Source organism: Trifolium pratense, linkage group LG6 (genome assembly GCF_020283565.1).
Source record: "Trifolium pratense cultivar HEN17-A07 linkage group LG6, ARS_RC_1.1, whole genome shotgun sequence".
In the NCBI taxonomy this organism is placed as follows: Eukaryota; Viridiplantae; Streptophyta; class Magnoliopsida; order Fabales; family Fabaceae; genus Trifolium; species Trifolium pratense.
Genome location: NC_060064.1, coordinates 13330112 through 13348323, shown reverse-complemented (window position 1 = coordinate 13348323; position 18212 = coordinate 13330112). Strand labels below are relative to the sequence as shown.

The 18212-nt window shown below is 31.8% G+C and overlaps 1 protein-coding gene across 4 annotated transcripts; it reads right to left on the bottom strand.

Annotated features, from left to right (window-relative positions):
- Positions 1-19: 19 nt before the first annotated feature.
- Positions 20-8635, bottom strand: LOC123889849 (alpha-L-arabinofuranosidase 1-like). Of its 4 annotated transcripts, none has more exons than XM_045939356.1 (14): positions 8448-8635; positions 8156-8309; positions 7991-8060; positions 2698-2843; positions 2570-2615; positions 2405-2457; positions 2174-2318; positions 1910-2028; positions 1717-1788; positions 1485-1588; positions 1094-1150; positions 781-976; positions 476-619; positions 20-266 (listed from the first exon to the last, which is right to left on the bottom strand). In XM_045939356.1, exons 2-14 carry the CDS (start codon positions 8273-8275, stop codon positions 171-173), a joined length of 1368 nt encoding a protein of 455 aa, XP_045795312.1. In that variant the 5' UTR covers positions 8276-8309; positions 8448-8635; the 3' UTR covers positions 20-170. The 4 variants fall into 4 exon arrangements, with proteins under 4 accessions (XP_045795312.1, XP_045795310.1, XP_045795309.1 ...); XM_045939354.1 differs by having other exon boundaries at positions 8420-8634; XM_045939353.1 differs by having other exon boundaries at positions 781-847; positions 8420-8634.
- Between the last annotated feature and the right edge of the window lie 9577 nt (positions 8636-18212).

Genomic DNA, 18212 nt, shown 5'->3' with positions numbered 1-18212 from the left:
CACTTGAATTTTAGCCGTTTATTTAATACTAAATACCATATTTTACAATATCTAAATTATTTAATGAGCTATAATCTAATCATCTATTAAATTCTTCCGGTACATAAAAGAAAAAAAGAGAGAAACCTTCTACAAATCTTCCAAAATAATAAAAATTCCATATAAGAATTTTAAATTAACAGATCAAATGATGTAATTGAATAAGGAAGAAGTCCAACATTCATATCCTTGCTTGCATTCTCAAGTGAAGTTCCTTGGGGCACAATCTATATATATAAAATGAAAAAAAAAAAAAGATTAGAAAATTTTAACACCATCAATTTTGTGTGGTATAAATATCAATTTTATAGGGTTAAATAGCTATTTCGTCTCTATTTTTATTCAAATTCAATTTCAAAAGTAGTCACTTTTCAAAAGAAGAATTAAATTTAAAAGTGAACTTTAAAAATATTTTGTGTTGAAAAACAAATTGTACCTTATTTGGCTTTGAGAAGGAATTCTCGTCCATTATATTTGGAGATGTAAGTACTGTCATTGACGAACCAAACGGTTGAACACTTGAATTTAAACCGTGTATTGAAATTCCAATGTTTTCGATGGTATTTCCAAAGTTTACTACCTGCAAAAGTAAATAATTTCAAAGAAAATTAATATATTAAATATCTTAAAAATACATGTTAGCATTTGCCTAAATGTAAATCAACATTCACGCTTGTACCAAAAACATAAAATTAGTAAAATAATATCTTTCATTGCTGAAAAAATTAATTGAGTCATTACCTTTACTTTTAAATAATTCTTCCCGTCTTGAGAGTTTTTATATTCAATTGCAGATGCAACAATTGAGCTAGAAGAATTATGGAGAGTTGAATTGAGTAAGATTGCTCCACTAGAATCAATAAAGAGTTGTTGGAGCCAATAACTCGGAGTTCCATAATTTTGATAAGAGTTAAAAACAATTGCATCTGGTATCCACCTATTTTGATAGAAAATAAATTAAATAAATCATCTCTATTTTTAACATAAAATAAAATATTACAAATATAAATAATACATAGAACTTAATTTTTTTGGTAAAGCATAAGAAATTTACCTCCTATCATTTGTGTTCAGAAACAGGGGTGCATAGGCAACCATTTGGACAATATCACTGTAGAAAAAATAGAAAATAGAAATATGATTAATATTTAGTTCAAAATAATTTAAATTAACACAAGATCTCTTAGATGAAATAACACAAGTGTCTTCTAAATTAACCAAAGTTCCGAATTCAAATCCAATATTGGACATACATTAATGTTAAAATTTTCAGGGAGAATTTGTCGCTCACTTGAGTTTCAAAAGACACAAAAAATTATCTCTGCAATATAATTGCATGTAAAAGATATTTAATTTACAACAAAAATAACACACCAGTTAATAAAATTAAACCCTATAAACTAAATTTCATGAAAGTCTATAGCTATAGTTATATATAATCCAACCTATTCTTTTCAAGTCCAATAAGGAATGCAGCTTCAGCCACAGCTGCCAAAAGGCTTCCAGCACCGGCATCTTCCTTTTGAACAGCATACTCACTAACAAATGCCTATACAAAAACAATTAATAAAACTTGAGAAAATTCATTTGTTAATACAAAATTATTTTATTAATAAATCATTCTATTTAAAAATAAATAAATAAATAAATAAATTCAAAAAATAATTAATATCAAACCTTTGGACCGGATCGTGGAGCGTTATCGAACTTGGTGTACTTGGAAAACATGTCCTTAGAATTTGCATAAATCTAATAATTTTAAAAATAAATTAACAAGGATAGCATGTAAGTTTCTTAAACCAAAATTTAAAAGTAATAGTACAAAATTAATAAGTTTTAAAATTGGAAACAAAAATAATAATATTATTACATGGAAATCATAGAGATCTGCTGGATGATTTAGTGGTTGATCGGAACCGTCACAATTTGAAATAATTTGAATATCAGGATAAGTACGTTTTATTGCTTCGTAGAACTTCAAGTAGTTTCCTAGCCAATAAAAAAATACAAATAAAAAAACATAAAGTGGAATTGCTCAATCAATCAACTAATCGAATTTTTGTGAATTGTATTTACTTACAAGTAGAAAAATAAAAAATTCAATGTCTTCATAATTAATAAAAAGAATGTATACCTAGATAGTTATATTTACCACAATCTTCATTTCCAACACCAACAAATCTTAAATCAAATGGCTCAGGATGTCCCATGGAAGCTCTAAGAGAACCCCATTGTGATGTGGGAGAACCTCTAGCAAACTCAATACCATCTAGGGCTTCCTATCAATAAAAAGATGTAAAATATATAATATATAATTTAAAAATAAAGTTCAAGAGTAAAATAAACAATATGAAGAACATTATACTTGCACAAATGGTGAAATTGCAGTCGTATTAACTTGATCATTGTGGCTAATACCTATAATTAAGAGACATTTGATAAATTAGTAGATAGAAAATAAAATAAAATAAAATAAAACTTCAAAGGTGACTAACATTAGAATTAGTATTTTCGGCGGAACAAAATATACCATTGTTAAACACCCAAACTGGAAATGCACCAAGATCCTCTGATAGCTGTTCAATAAACAAAAAGATTCATTTTTTCATTTTGATATGGAAAATATTTTATATATTTTAGAAAGGAAAAAAGACTTACTTGGAGTCCCTCAAAAAAACCAAATCCATCATCAGTCCAATATCCCCATACGTCATTAAAGTGGCCAGGTCTTTCTTCCCAGGGTCCAACAATATCTTTCCACCTAAAAGCATTTTTCAGATAATTTCCTTCAACAAAACAACCACCTATAAAGGAAAAATAGTGTTAAGTATCAATAGAAGTGATCAAAGGAATGAGGAATTAGAAGAAAATGTACATAGTTAGCTTAGTTTGTAACTAACTTGTAGTGCAAGTTATCGTATGGTAGACACACACTAGCTTAAGATGGATCCTAATCTAGACTATATAATGATTATGATCTTGTATTAGATTCAATTTCAATTCAATAAGATGATTCTTTCCTTTCATCTTTCCCTCTCTTTTCTATCATAACATGGTATCAACCGCCTTAAGATCCACCATAACCGTTTTTCCGCTGCCATAACCGTTTTCCGTTAGCTGTTTCCGATCATCTTCTCCGACGGAATCATGCCTCCTCGCAACGCTGCCGATCCCGTTCTCGATAATTCTTCTCCCTACTTCGTTCATCCTGGTGATGGACCGAGTTCCGTTGTTGTTACGCCACTTCTCACCGGTTCCAACTACCAGTCTTGGGCTCGTTCAATGAAACGTGCGCTCGGAGCTAAAATGAAGCTTGAATTCGTTGATGGTTCACTCCCTCAGCCGGAAGATGACTTTGATCCGGCGTTTCGCGCGTGGCATCGTTGCAATCAACTAGTTTCTTCATGGATCTTGAATTCAATTTCACCTTCAATTGCTCAATCGGTTGTTTTTCTTGAAAACGCCATTGACATTTGGAATGATCTTCGCGAACGCTTCTCTCAAGGTGATTTGATTCGCATTTCTGAATTGCAGCAAAAAATCCATGCTTTGAAGCAAGAAAATCGTTCAGTTATTGATTTCTACTCTGAACTCAGAGTTCTTTGGGAGGAATTGGAGTTGTATCTTCCTTTTCCTACATGTACTTGTCGCCAACGATGTGCTTGTGAGGCTATGCGTTCAGCACGCAGGAATCACACTCTCCTTCAAACAATTCGTTTCATTACTGGTTTGAATGATCACTTTTCTACTGTGAAGTCACAGATCTTGCTCCTTGATCCTCTTCCTCCAATTAACAAAGTTTTTCATATGGTGATTCAGCATGAACGCCAAGGTAATTTCACTGAGCCTGATGAATCTAAGATTCTTGTCAATGCAGCTAGGTCCAATAAACCTACTTCTGGTTCCAAACCTCCTCGTAATTGCACTTTCTGTGGTAAGGATAATCATTTAGTTGAAAACTGCTTCAAGAAGAATGGTGTTCCTCCACATATGAAGAAGTATGCATCTGCTAATGCTGCAACTGAGGGAGCCTCCTCTGAGCCAATTGCAGCTACTCCTCCTTCAATTTCTCAAGAGCAGTATGATAAGCTAATGTCACTACTTCAGCATTCTAATCTTGCTTCCACTTCTGCATCTGCAAGCTCAGTTAAGGTTGGTTCTTCTATGGTCACTGATCATACATCAGTGATTCACAAAGGTATATCTCATTCCCTTCATAATGCATGTGTTCTTGGCACTTGGATCATTGATTCAGGTGCTAGTCACCACATATGTAGTTCTTTGTCTTGGTTTCAATCATATATTGAAATCAATCCTATCAATATTACTCTTCCAAATGGAAATTTTGCTATTGCAAAGCTTTCTGGTACAGTTCAATTTTCACCACAATTTGTTATTACTAATGTTCTATTTGTTCCAAATTTCTCTATTAATTTGATAGCAGTTTCAAAATTGTGTCAATCACCTCATTATATAGTCAATTTTACTAATACACACTGTATCATTCAGGACAAGAAGAATTTGAAGATGATTGGTTCAGCTGATGAACATGATGGATTGTATCATCTGAAGCTTACAGATAAAGTGGCTCATGTGGCATCTATTGATGGTTCTAACCACAAATCTATCCCTAAGTCTGCCCTTTGGCATTTTAGATTAGGACACCCTTCCCACCTTAGACTAGCTAGCTTGCACAATAAGTTTCCCTATGTAACAGCAGATCCAAATGGAATATGTGATGTGTGCCACCTTGCTAAGCACAAGAAACTTCCCTATAATACTAGTTTTAATAAAGCAGCTCATGCTTATGATGTAATTCACTTTGATATTTGGGGTCCTATTTCAATAAAATCTTTTCATCATCATTCTTATTTTCTTACTGCTGTAGATGATTATAGCAGATATACTTGGATTGTTTTAATGAAATCCAAAGCTGAAACAAGGAATCATGTTATAAATTTGATAAAAATGATTCAGACTCAATTTAATCATCAAGTCAAAATAGTGAGGTCAGATAATGGCCCTGAGTTTCTTATGAATAAATTTTATGCTTCTAAAGGAATTTTACACCAAACTAGCTGTGTTGAATCCCCACAGCAGAATGGTAGAGTAGAGAGAAAGCATCAGCACATTTTAAATATTGCTAGAGCTCTATTATACCATTCAAATTTGCCTAAATTTTTTTGGTCATATGCAGTTTTACATGCTACATATATCATAAATAGAATTTCCACTCCTGTTCTTCAAAATAAATCTCCATATGAAATGCTTTATCAATCTTTACCAAATTTGCATGAATTAAAGGTTTTTGGCTCTCTTGCATATGCATCTACTTTAAACATCAACAGATCTAAACTGTCACCAAGAGGCAGAAAATGTGTTTTCTTAGGCTACAAGCAAGGTGTCAAGGGTTCTATTCTCTTTGATCTAGATGGTAAAACCATTTTCATTTCTAGAAATGTCACTCATTTTGATCATATTCTACCATATACTGCCAATAACTCACCCATTCATTGGCATTATCATTCTACTTTTGATTCTACACCTTCAGAAAATCATATACCTGCTGATTCTCCTAATGATTTATCCATAAAGCCATTAACCACACTTCTAACTGATTACACTACCAATGAAGCCATTCAACCTATTGACATTCCTTCTCCTTCATCACCATCACTCTCACCTCAAAGTGCTTCACCTCCACCTTCACCACCAAATGTTAGACCAGCAAGAGTGAAACATAAGCCAACTCATCTGTCTGACTATGTGTGCAATTCATCAAGTGCTTCACTGCAATCTTCATCTTCAGGTACACTCTATCCTATCTCCTCATTTCATTCTTTAGATCATTTATCTTCTTCACATAGTGTCTACACTTTGTCTCTCACACAACACACAGAACCACAAACCTATAGTGAGGCTTGTAAATCAGAACACTGGATTCAAGCAATGAATTCTGAGCTAGAGGCCTTGGCTCGTACTGGTACTTGGAAGATTGTTGACTTACCACCCAATATCAGGCCTATTGGGAGTAAGTGGGTTTACAAAATCAAACATAAGTTTGATGGAACTGTTGAAAGATATAAGGCCAGACTTGTAGCTAAAGGTTACAATCAAATAGAGGGATTGGATTTTTTTGATACTTTCTCACCAGTTGCAAAGCTTACCACTGTCAGGATGTTACTTGCCATAACATCAATTAAGGGATGGATTGTGCATCAACTTGATGTCAACAATGCTTTCCTGCATGGAGACTTGCAAGAGGATGTGTATATGAAAGTCCCAGATGGTGTTCAGTGTGCTAAGCCTAATCAAGTTTGTAAGTTACTCAAAAGCTTATATGGCTTGAAACAGGCTAGTCGCAAGTGGTATGAGAAACTCACATCCTTGTTAGTCAAGGAGGGATATACACAGTCCACATCTGACTATTCTCTATTCACAATCAATCAACAAAGTCACTTTACTGCATTGTTAATATATGTTGATGATGTGATTTTGACTGGTACTGATATACAAGAGATAACTAGAATTAAAACTATCTTGGATAACAATTTCAAAATTAAGGATTTAGGTGTTGTGAAATATTTCCTTGGTTTAGAAGTTGCTCACTCCAAAGAAGGGATAAGTATATCTCAGAGAAAGTATTGCCTGGATTTGCTTCATGATTCTGGTTTGCTTGGATCTAAACCTGCTTCCACACCATTAGATCCATCCATTAAACTGCATCAAGATAATGGTAAGCCATTTGAGGACATAAGTTTGTATAGAAGACTTGTTGGTAAACTATTGTACCTCACTAACACCAGACCAGACATCACATTTGCTACACAACAGCTGAGCCAATTTCTACATAATCCAACTGTTACTCACTACAAAGCAGCATGTAGGGTTATCAGATATCTCAAACATAATCCAGGAAGAGGCCTCCTCTTTCACAGAAATTCAGATTTGCAGATACTTGGATACTCAGATGCAGATTGGGCTGGATGCTTAGATACTAGAAGATCCACCAGTGGTTATTGTTTCTTTCTTGGTTCATCTCTTGTGTCATGGAAGGCAAAGAAACAGTCAACCATCTCCAAGTCTTCATCTGAAGCAGAATATAGAGCACTTTCATCAGCAACTTGTGAATTGACTTGGCTCATATACTTGTTGAAAGACTTGCAGATAGAATGTATAAAGCAGCCAGTTCTATTTTGTGACAATCAAAGTGCATTGCATATAGCTTCAAATCCAGTCTTTCATGAAAGAACTAAGCACATAGAGATAGACTGTCACATTGTTAGGGAAAAGGTGCAAAATGGATTGATGAGATTGCTTCCCATAGCAACACAGGATCAACTAGCAGATTTCTTGACAAAGGCTCTACCAGTGCCCAAGTTCAATTATTTCATGTCCAAGCTTGGATTGCTTGATATATATCAAGCTTCAGCTTGAGGGAGGATGTTAAGTATCAATAGAAGTGATCAAAGGAATGAGGAATTAGAAGAAAATGTACATAGTTAGCTTAGTTTGTAACTAACTTGTAGTGCAAGTTATCGTATGGTAGGCACACACTAGCTTAAGATGGATGCTAATCTAGACTATATAATGATTATGATCTTGTATTAGATTCAATTTCAATTCAATAAGATGATTATTTTCTTTCATCTTTCCCTCTCTTTTCTATCATAACAAATAGTGTCATTTAACTTGGTAAATTTTTAAAAAATAATATCTATTTATAGGGAATTGAAGGGAAAAAAATGAAACAAATGCAAAACTTTTTGTTTGTGGTTGAAAAAAAAAACCACAATTATCGAAATGTTAAATAATCATTTACTTGTAAGAGATATATCATCCAAATCAAAAGAAATGGAGAAGATTCCAAACCGATGCAAATATTTTAATTTTTTTTAGCCATAGTATCATCCAAATCAAAACAAATTTTTTGAACTCTTATTTTTCATACCTGGGAACCTAAAAAATTTTGGCTTCAGATTTGCCACCATTTGGAAAAGGTCACTTCGAAAACCATGACCCTATGTTAAAAGATGATGAATACTGAAATTAGTCGATTTAAAAGAATATAAAATAAAATAATTGAATTGGCAATGATGATGAAAATGTAAAATACCTTATATGTATCCAAAGGCATGGCTGACACTTGATCTAACCATACGACTCCTCTATTGCTTGTTGTTATTTGTAGACTTGAATTATGATTTGTAGCATTAGCTTCAATAATTGTCTCCATCCTACTCCACTTTGCAACTTTGAGTCTAGAAGCCCTAAATCACATAATTAAGAACCCAATTAGTTTATTTAGTTACATTATTAGTTTGATAATTAAATATATAATTTGTAAACTCAAAAAATGAATTAAGTAATAAATTATCACTTTATGTTTGTTGAAGCCAATTTCACACCATCATTAGACCCGACAAATGAAACTTGTAAATCAATTGGACCAAGTGATCTAACATAGAATACTATTTTATACTTCTTCCCTTGCTCAATGTTCTGTATGTAAAAACATTAGACAAATGTCAATTATTAGTTCACAAAAAAAAATGTTAACTATAAATTACATTAATTTTTCATAAATTAGTTCTCGTGAGCCTAACTCAATTGGTAGGGATATCGCACTATATGTGCAGAAGTCGGAGTTCGAACCCCGAACACTCCACTTACCTTTAAGGTGGATTTTTTAGCCACTAGACTACTTGACAAAAAAATCATAAATTATACTAAACAAAATGTTAGATTAAAACTCACCATGCCCCAAAAACCGGGATTGGATATACCAACACCACCAGGTTGACATGATTGTCTTTGACAAAGAATATCCATACGTAAAGCAATTTTATTACGCTCAAAACAAGAGGAACTATCGGTTGATACAATAATAGATGAACGATCTTCTCCAATAATTGTCCATGGATAAATATTTGAGGGAACACTAGAACCTCTTGCTTCGAAACCTGAAACATTAATTTATAATAAAAATTATTTATATATATATATATAATTATACAAGACTCAAAACAAACAAAAATACATGAAATCTATCTAAAATTCGGCCACTAAATTTAGTGATGGATTTTTTAGATTATAATCATCTATACCTTTGTTATTCACTAGTTCTGCCCATAATCCTCCAGTTCCGGCATGATTAATTTCCTAAAAAATATATATTGAATTAATATATAATAAGTGTTCATTTCACTAACACAATAACTAATTAGTAATCTTTACCGTTTTCAAAAACATATGAAAGATATAATTTACCTCAAAAAATGCTCCAAAGAATGTGTTTGGAATAGGCCTTCGAGAACCAACATCAACTATTAGTTTTGATATGATCTGACTAGCATTAGTATCAACGTGACATTCAGAAATGATCAAAGAGAAAAGAAAAACGGTAATGTAGGATGAGAAAGACATTGTTAATTTCTAGCTAATGTATATTTTGAGTGATCATTTTCACTCATATTTATAAAGGAACAAAAAGATAGTTAGTGGTCGGTGATGATGATGAGTTGTTAACAACATAATCTATAATTTAGCTGTTTTCTATTTTCAAATCAAATTGTTAAGAATATTTCTTATTTAATTCATATTCTAATTCATCACCTTATAACCTTATTACCTTATTTATTTATTTATGAAAACCATTTTGATAATCCCAATTAATGTATAGCAACTACAATAGTTTGTTTTCTATTATAATAATAGTAGTAACTAGTAAGAGTAGTAAAAGAAAAATTGTAGAGGAGGTGTGTAAGGACTTTGCTTGGGGAGAAAATAGAGAGCTTTAATTGGAAGAATATATAGGGCCGGAAGAAAATAGCAACTACCTTATTTATTATTATTGAAATTAAAAAATTTGACAACTTTTTAACTTAATGTGTAAACCTCTCTATTATATAATTTTTTTAAAATTATTAAAAATATGTTAATGTTAATATATTAAGTATATCATTTATATATATATATATATATATATATATATATATATATATATATATATATATATATATATATATATATGGGGTTTTCTAACTTAGACCCTAGTTAGGTCTAAGTTAGCAAGGTGCACCTTTTGAGTTGGACAAAAATACCCATTTTTTTTTTTTTGAAACAATAGAGCAACTGGGGCATGTATGTAATTTGCATCATAAAAATACCCTTTTTTTTTTTTTTTGAAACAATAGAACAACTATTACATTTTTTAAATTTCTTCCAAATTTCGACCTCATTTTACGTGCGAATCGAACGCCGATTTCAAAAACTAATACCGGAAACCTTTGTAAAATTGAAAAACGATCAAAATCCATATAAGGAACGTCGAGTTTCGTTGAGTATTGAGGGAGATCGAACCGGGTCAAAATCCGGGTCGCACGACCCGTTTCTGCATAAAACGGGTGGGAGGGACGATGAACAGTGCGCGTCGCCCACGCCCACTCTCACCGGCGGCGCGTGGGGGCGCGTGCGGCCTCAGGGAGCCTCTATTTTTTTTTTTATTTTCATAATAAAATAGTAGATAATATTCTGGAAATTTTGGTATATTGTATGAAATTTTTGGAGACCCGAAACTATTTTTAGTTAATTAAATGAGTAAAAAGGTAATTAAAAATATTATAATTCCATAAAAAATTTCCAACATTTTATGTAAAGTACTATGAATTATTTAGAACCCTCTTGTGTACCTCACTCTCCCTAGTTCAAGTCATGAAATTATTTTCACAAATTCCGCTGATTATTTAAAACCATTTAACAAATAATAATAATAATTTCATAGATTTGTACTCTGAAACCAATTGTTTTTTTATTTGTTTCTAATAAAATATTAGATAATATTCTGGAACTTTTGGTATATTTTATGAAATTTTTTGAGACCTGAAACTATTTTTCGTTAATTAAATGAGATAAAACGGTAATTAAAAACTATTGTTTGCTTCTGAAACCATTTAGCTGGAAGAATGGTTTCAGAGAGTTATACTGTGAAACCATTCTAGCAGTAAAATGGTTTCAGAAGCAAACAATTAAAAATCAACTCCCCTGAAACCATTCTATCAGTGAAATGGTTTCAAAGTACAACGCTCTGAAACCATTGTACCAGCTAAATGGTTTCAGAATGGTTTCAGAAGCAAACAATTAAGAAATTACTCACTGAAACCATTCTACCAGTAAAATGGTTTCAGAGAGTTATACTGTGAAACCATTCTACCAGCTAAATGGTTTCACAGTATTATATAAAGATAATTAAAGGTAGTGAAAAATTGAGTTTTTTTTTTGTGTCCAAATCAAACGAACCAAGTCTCTATTTGTAGACAAAACAAAATTATGAATTTTGGTATAAAAATAAAAAAATAAAAAATTAATTTACAACGAAATAATTGAGTTTAAAGTATTAAATGGAAAAAAAAACACGCCAACCACCCAGCAGTTGACACGTGTCCTGCTTTTTTAAAATGAAATTTTCTCTCTCCAGGCGCAGATCTAGTGTGGTGCACGCGCTGGCTTATCATGGAGATGGATGATCTGGACTGTCTGATTGATCCGACAGCCATTATGAGATCATCTCTTGGCCGTCTGATGGAAATCAACGGTCTGTAACGGTGGTCCTGCGGTAGGCGCGCGACACTGGATCAACGCCAATATGTTTTTTTTTTTTTTTTTTTTTAAAAAAAGAAAGGGTATTTTTGTCCAACTCAAAAGGTGCACCTTGCTAATTTAGACCCAACTGGGTCTAAATTAGCAGCCCCCTATATATATATATATATATATATATATATATATATATATATATATATATATATATATATATATATATAGGCAAATGCTAAATAGTGCCCCCGGGGCATTCTTTAAGCCCTTAAATAGTAAGCTTTTTATAGAATTTTTATCGGAATGTGTAAAGTCAATGCATTGGAAATTGTAATGTTTAACTCTTTGAATAAAAAGTTTCTTTAAATGAAATGCTTAAAGAGTGCCCCGGGGGCACTCGTTAGCAAGACCCATATATATATATATATTTACGTTATGTAAGATTCTTTAGGCAAATATAGGGTGAAAATTGTCATATGCTTTTTTTTAACAAGAAAAATTGTCATATGCTAACAGTGACATTCTAACTATTTTGATACCCTACAATTACCACATACACTCCAATAACTATTACTAAATAAATCGTGGGGATGATAAATTAATGCCAAATTAAAATTTTTACTAGAAAAATCAATAAAATAAAACTATAGTGGAAAAAGTGTGCATCGATGCAAACAATAAAAACAATTCCATAACTTAAAACAAAAGTTAGAAAAACCAACTTTGTTAAGTAATCCAAATAAACCCAAGAAAAGAGTATCATAAAGTAAAATTTTAAGTAAAAAATGGCCAGATTATCAGCACAGGTATGTCTTTTTTATGTTAGCACAAGTATGTCTTTCTCTCTAGTTTTATATTCACCTTTAGATTGGGAGGTTTAATTAAGGACTTCCCGTTGGAATTTGCCTTCAAATTGAAGTAAAAAATTGGTTTTCTGCTGTGTTCGTGCACCAGGCGGAGGAAGTGGCGCCTCAGCGCAAGTTTCTGCAGAATAGGGTCAAGCTCACTGTTTTCACGCCCCAGGCGGAAAACTTGGCGCCTCAGGTGGAAAAATCGCGTTATATATATGTTGTCTCATTCTGCATCATTCGTAAGAGAGAAAAATGTGAGATTTTTAAAGTTCTTCATCCAACATCAATCTAGGATCAAAGGGGGTTCCTTTTGGGTATATTCTAGGGTTGGGGAAGTGTTTCTAACACCTTGTAATCACTTATCATTGAAATCTCTTGGTCACGGGAAGAGATTTGGGAAAATGGTAAAATTAGGGTTGAAGTCTAATTCTTGCAACTCTTTTGTAATGAATCTTTGTAATCAAGAAGGAAGTTTGATAGTGGATTGGAGGGTCTCTCTCTCCTCTAGAGTAGGTTGGTTTAACCGAACTGGGTAAACAATTTCGTGTCTCTTTATCGCTTTATTGTTTTAGCTTTTGTGTTTAAATTGCTCATCCATTTGATTTGGTTGCTTCAATTCTTTTGTCCCACACACTAAAGTATTATTAGTGTGGTTTTCTATCCGAATTCACAAACACTTCCCTCTCTAACTTCAGCGCTCCGCCCCCTGTCTAGTTTTTTTCAAACCGCCTTCGTTTTTCACCTCCCCAATTGATCAAAACCTTTTGATTTGTGATGTAGCTAGCCGCATTGTTTGCTGGTGCGACGAGTGACTTCCGTCTTTCGCAACACCACTTTCCATCCTTTTCGATGGCTGGTCCTACCTTCACTCTCTGCTCCTTGTTCTGTCATCAGCTTCCTGATGTGAGTTGATCTCTGTTCGCAAACATTTCCTATTCGTCGGTGTTTATGGAAGATCTAACTTTTGTCGGCGGTTTGAAGGTTTTAGATTGTTGCGGTTTGCTCTGGTTCCAGATCTCTTGGTTTGTGGGCCGTGTGGTCTCCACGTCAAAAGGCTTGGGTTTTGTTTCTGTTCGCCGTTAATCCGTCACCAGTGGGCTGTTTGCTTTCGTAGGGGTCTCAACTTCTTGGTTTTGTGTTTTCAGGTTTGGGTTGGTGCGCTTTCTGTTGGTGTTGGTTCTTGTTTGCGCCGAAGGTTGGTTGGTAGGTGGAGTTGTCGTGTCTGGTGGTTGGTGTTTGTTTGGGTTGCTGGTGGGGTGTGCAACCAGATGTTCTTCACTGGTGTCTGGTATGTTTTTCGTTTATGTTCATGATGTTCGTGATTAGAGAGTGGGTGGTTGAAGGTTTTTGGCTTCTTTTTGTTGTGGTATGGTTCTGTTAACCCGAAAGGGTCTAGTTACTACTGTATTGGACCTGTCCATCGATCTGAGTTTTTATGCGTATGTTTGAATCCCGTTGTGTTTGGTGGTCTGGCTGCTTCGACTTTCTGATTTTTCTAGGTCTATTGAGATCTGCAGGTTTCAAGTAGTCTTGTGTGCAGGGACATATTTAGACATTGTATACTGGTGTGGCAAAATATAAAAGAAACTATGAACTAAATTATACTAAAAATAAAAAATTATATTGTTAATGCAATACATTTACAATGAAAATCAACAAATTCTGATTTATTTTTTGTATTTCATTTTCAGTATATATAATATGGATAAAATAAGTCACCCTATTAAATGATGACCTTCTGAGTTTAGTCCTTACTTAATTTTTATTAAATTTTTAGTCCCTAGAAAATTATCCTGCAATCTCAATTTTGGTGACTACTGTTAAGTTAAAATGTATTTTTAAATGATTTTTTTTCGCTGGTATGTTTAGAATATCATAAAAGTTCTTCTAAAAAAACAAAGCTCAAAATTTGATTTCTAGGTTATGATTTTCGTTATTTTTAACTTGAACTTTTGTCATTTAAAAAATTCATATTTAATTCATATGATGTTAAAAAATTCTTAATTTTAGTAAATAAACTATATATGATATTTTAAACTTTCCTATAAATAATCATTCAAAAATTTAAGAGCTTAATGATAATTAAACAAATTTAGTTTTAGTAGGAACTAAAACTAACTATGCATGTGCAAGAAATTTTTTATAGAGACTAAAAATATAATAAAAATTAAGTAAAGACTAATCTTAAAATGTCTACATTTTATATATAGCTAGGGACAAAACTCATATGTAATCCTATATATATATATAATTTTTTTTTGAAGATTTTGGTGCGGCCATGGCCACTGTCTGCCTTAACATGGACTCGTCCTTGCTTGTTTGCCTACACTCTGGTATTTGTTGCTCAAAAGAGCTTTTATGTTTGATGCGTTGTTTAGGGAGCTGTTAGCACTTAGATTTTGTTACCGTATATTGGCAGTCAATCCATTCGCCATTTTTAACTTTAATCGTTATTGGCAAAGGTTTACTTCTATTTTTTTTAACCTGGTTTCGCGCCCGTACACAGGTTCGCTGGGTTGCGCCCCTGATTAATGGATTTTTGTTTTGATAGATTAGGGTTGATCCACTAAGTCTGTTTTATATCGATGTATATCCCCATTTGGGTTGAACCTGAGTTAGGTTTAATGTCCTCCTGTCTTTATATCTCTCTTTTTTATGAAATTTAATTTTCCTTTAGACTAAAAAGAAGCGTGTCTTTCTCTTAAAATAAAAAGAAAATTAAAATATTTTTTGTTCTATGAGAATAACATGCGCATTTTATATTGAGAATGTTTGCAATTTTATTTTAAATTGAGATAAATATATTTTTGGTCCTTATAAAATTACTAAATTTTGTTTTTGTTTCTTATAAAAAAGTGGCATTTTCGGTCTATAAAATTATTATGCACGTACTTTCATAACTAAATTATGCACGCGCATAGTTTAAAAAATGATTAAATATATTTCTAATCCTATAAATATGCCAATTAAATTTTTTAAATTTAATCTCTATGTTAAAAAAAATAGTAATTATAGTCCTTATAAAAACAGTTGTTAGTAATATTAGTCCATAGGGTCAAACAAATGAAGATTAGGCAGACGTAATACTGACTGTACATATGCTACAGGGATGCCATGTCACCTAAAATATGGATATGTGGGTTAAATGTGTAAATGGTCCCTGTAGTTTTTTAGAATTTTGTTTTTTGTCCCTAAATTTTTTTTTCCGCACTTTTTGGTTTTTGAAAATTTTTCTATCACAACTTTTGGTCCTACTTTTAATCAATCTCGTGAATGTTTTCACATTATTGAATGGTTTGTTGTATTCATGTTTATAACATATTATAAGAATATTTCCGATAAAAATTTATAATTTTTAACATAAGATGAATTATTTATGAATTTTTCTATGAAAAAAACTAAAATATTCATATTTAATTCATCTCTTGTTAAAAAAATTTAAAATTTTGCAAGAGAGATTCATATAATTTACTAACCATGACCGCCGAATTTTTTAAAATTTTTTTGAATAATATGTACGAGTTGAATGAAAAGTATGAACCAAAAATCATGACAACAAATACTGCAAGGATAAAAAAATGTGAAAAAAATCTTTAGGGACTAAAAATAAAATTCTGAAAAACTACAGGGATTATTTACTTATTTAATCCATCCTTTTTTAATAAATAATTATCAATTTAAAATAATATTTATAACTTCTAACATCATTTTTAATTTATTTTTATAAGAGCAAATGATAAAATCATTTTCTTACTTTATCCTGGTTATTTCTAACATAACTCCACCCAGAATAAGAATTTGTTGAGAGCATAGGATAAGCGACATTCACATATTTTACCGACTTTTAATAATAATATTTAATATTTATTAGTTTTTTTTACAATAATATTTATTAGCTATTATTACATTTATAATAGCTAATAAAAATTACATGGAATTTAGAAAAATGATATGAAATTCTTTTTCCCAAATCACTTAAGACACATCAGCGCAATGTCATTAATAAGGAATCCACATCATTTAAACGAGAGGGGGACAAAAAAATTTTGTTGACTTTTTAAATAGGAGGACCAAAAAGTTGAATTTAGAAATAGAGGGACTATAAAAGTGCAAAATTATTAAAATAGGGGGACCAAAACTCCATTTAAGTCTAAATTTTTTGATTTTTTTTATTAACCTTTTGGTTTCTAGAGGAAGAGTCTTACTAATTTAGAGTTTTGCCGCAAGTTAAGTAAAATCTGACAAAAAAATTGTCCTATCCAAAAATCAAATTCATATTCTCCCGAACAATATGTCCCTTAATAAAACTCATTAACCATTTGAGTCTAATGTCTTGGTTAACTTTTAATAGATTTTTAGATTGAAATAAGATAGAATAATTTAGCTTCTGTCTCTGTGAGCGTAGCTCAGTTGGTAGAGACATTGCACTATATGTGCAGGAGTCCGGGTTCGAACCTGAGACACTTCACTTATTTACTTTTAAAGTGAATTTTCTAGTCACTAAGCTACTAAATGAATAATTTAGCTTCTTGATTCACATGTTGAAACTTACCCTTACGGCTTTATTCCTTGTTTTTTAACTCATGCAGTAAGGTAGGCATAAATATTTGGTATTTCTATATGAGTCACGATCCGTTGACACCAACTAGTTTGACACCAAATGTTACACCTCTCAATAACGTTTTAACCGATATAAATTTTATAAAATCCACCGTTGGATTGAAAGTTTACATCATATAGATCATTTGTGTAAAATTTCAAATAAATCCAAAATCATTTGATATGTTATTGAGATACATCAAAATTAACGGTTTTTGTATTTTTTTAAATGCCGTTAATCTTTATGTGTCTCAATAGCATATCAAATGATTTTGGATTTGTCTGAAATTTTACACAAATGATCTATATGATGTAAACTTTCAATCCAACGGTGGATTTTATAAAATTTATATCGGTTAAAACGTTATTGAGAGGTGTAACATTTGATGTCAAACTAGTTGGTGTCAACGGATCCTGACTCTTTCTATATATATATATATATATATATATATATATATATATATATATATATATATATATATATATCCGCCAAGGTCACATAAAATTAGACCTTCCAGTAAAATCCAAAGATAGCTCGAAGGAATATTGCCTTGAATGCCATATTCTTTGGGCTATATAGCTATTTGCTAGAAAGAAAGAAAATATATTAAATAAAGATATAGGTTGCAACTAGAGCCGGTGGTTGAATTCAAATTCATCAAATTACAAATTGATAAAAAAAAAAATGAAAATCGTATAAAATCAAACATTATTATATGTGATTACTTATGTAAAAATTGTTAAGATTGATAGTATTTAATTGGATCATATATAATATTTTTTAAATTATTTATCGAAAACCAAATTGAAACGTTTATATATTTAAATTAGTTTTTTTTTTCATCACCAGTATCCAGTCCATTAGATCGTCTAATTTGATTCGGTGGTAGTTCTGACATCAAGTGGTTCAAGCTCTTTCCCGATCGCAGTTGCGGATGATTAAATCGTGATCATCCATTCCCTACCAAGTTAAATATTAATCACCGTGGAACCAACTAACTATTGGTTAAATTAGTTTTTTTAAGCTACACCAAAGTTGGGTTTTACTTAGATCATATGTGGCTTTTAATTTACACTATTCCTATGGGCAACGGTTTTTTACTTTTTTTTTTTTGATAAGCAAAGAATGAA

Bases quoted from the DNA above. Each gene is read 5' to 3' on its own strand.
- LOC123889849 (XM_045939356.1), bottom strand. From the start codon at position 8,275: ATGGAGACAATTATTGAAGCTAATGCTACAAATCATAATTCAAGTCTA. The intron at 1,151-1,484 runs GTTGGATTATAT...TTTTTTCTACAG, and splicing joins ATTGGACTTGAAAAGAATAG to TGATATTGTCCAAATGGTTG. The intron at 620-780 runs GTAATGACTCAA...TTACTTTTGCAG, and splicing joins AGAATTATTTAAAAGTAAAG to GTAGTAAACTTTGGAAATAC.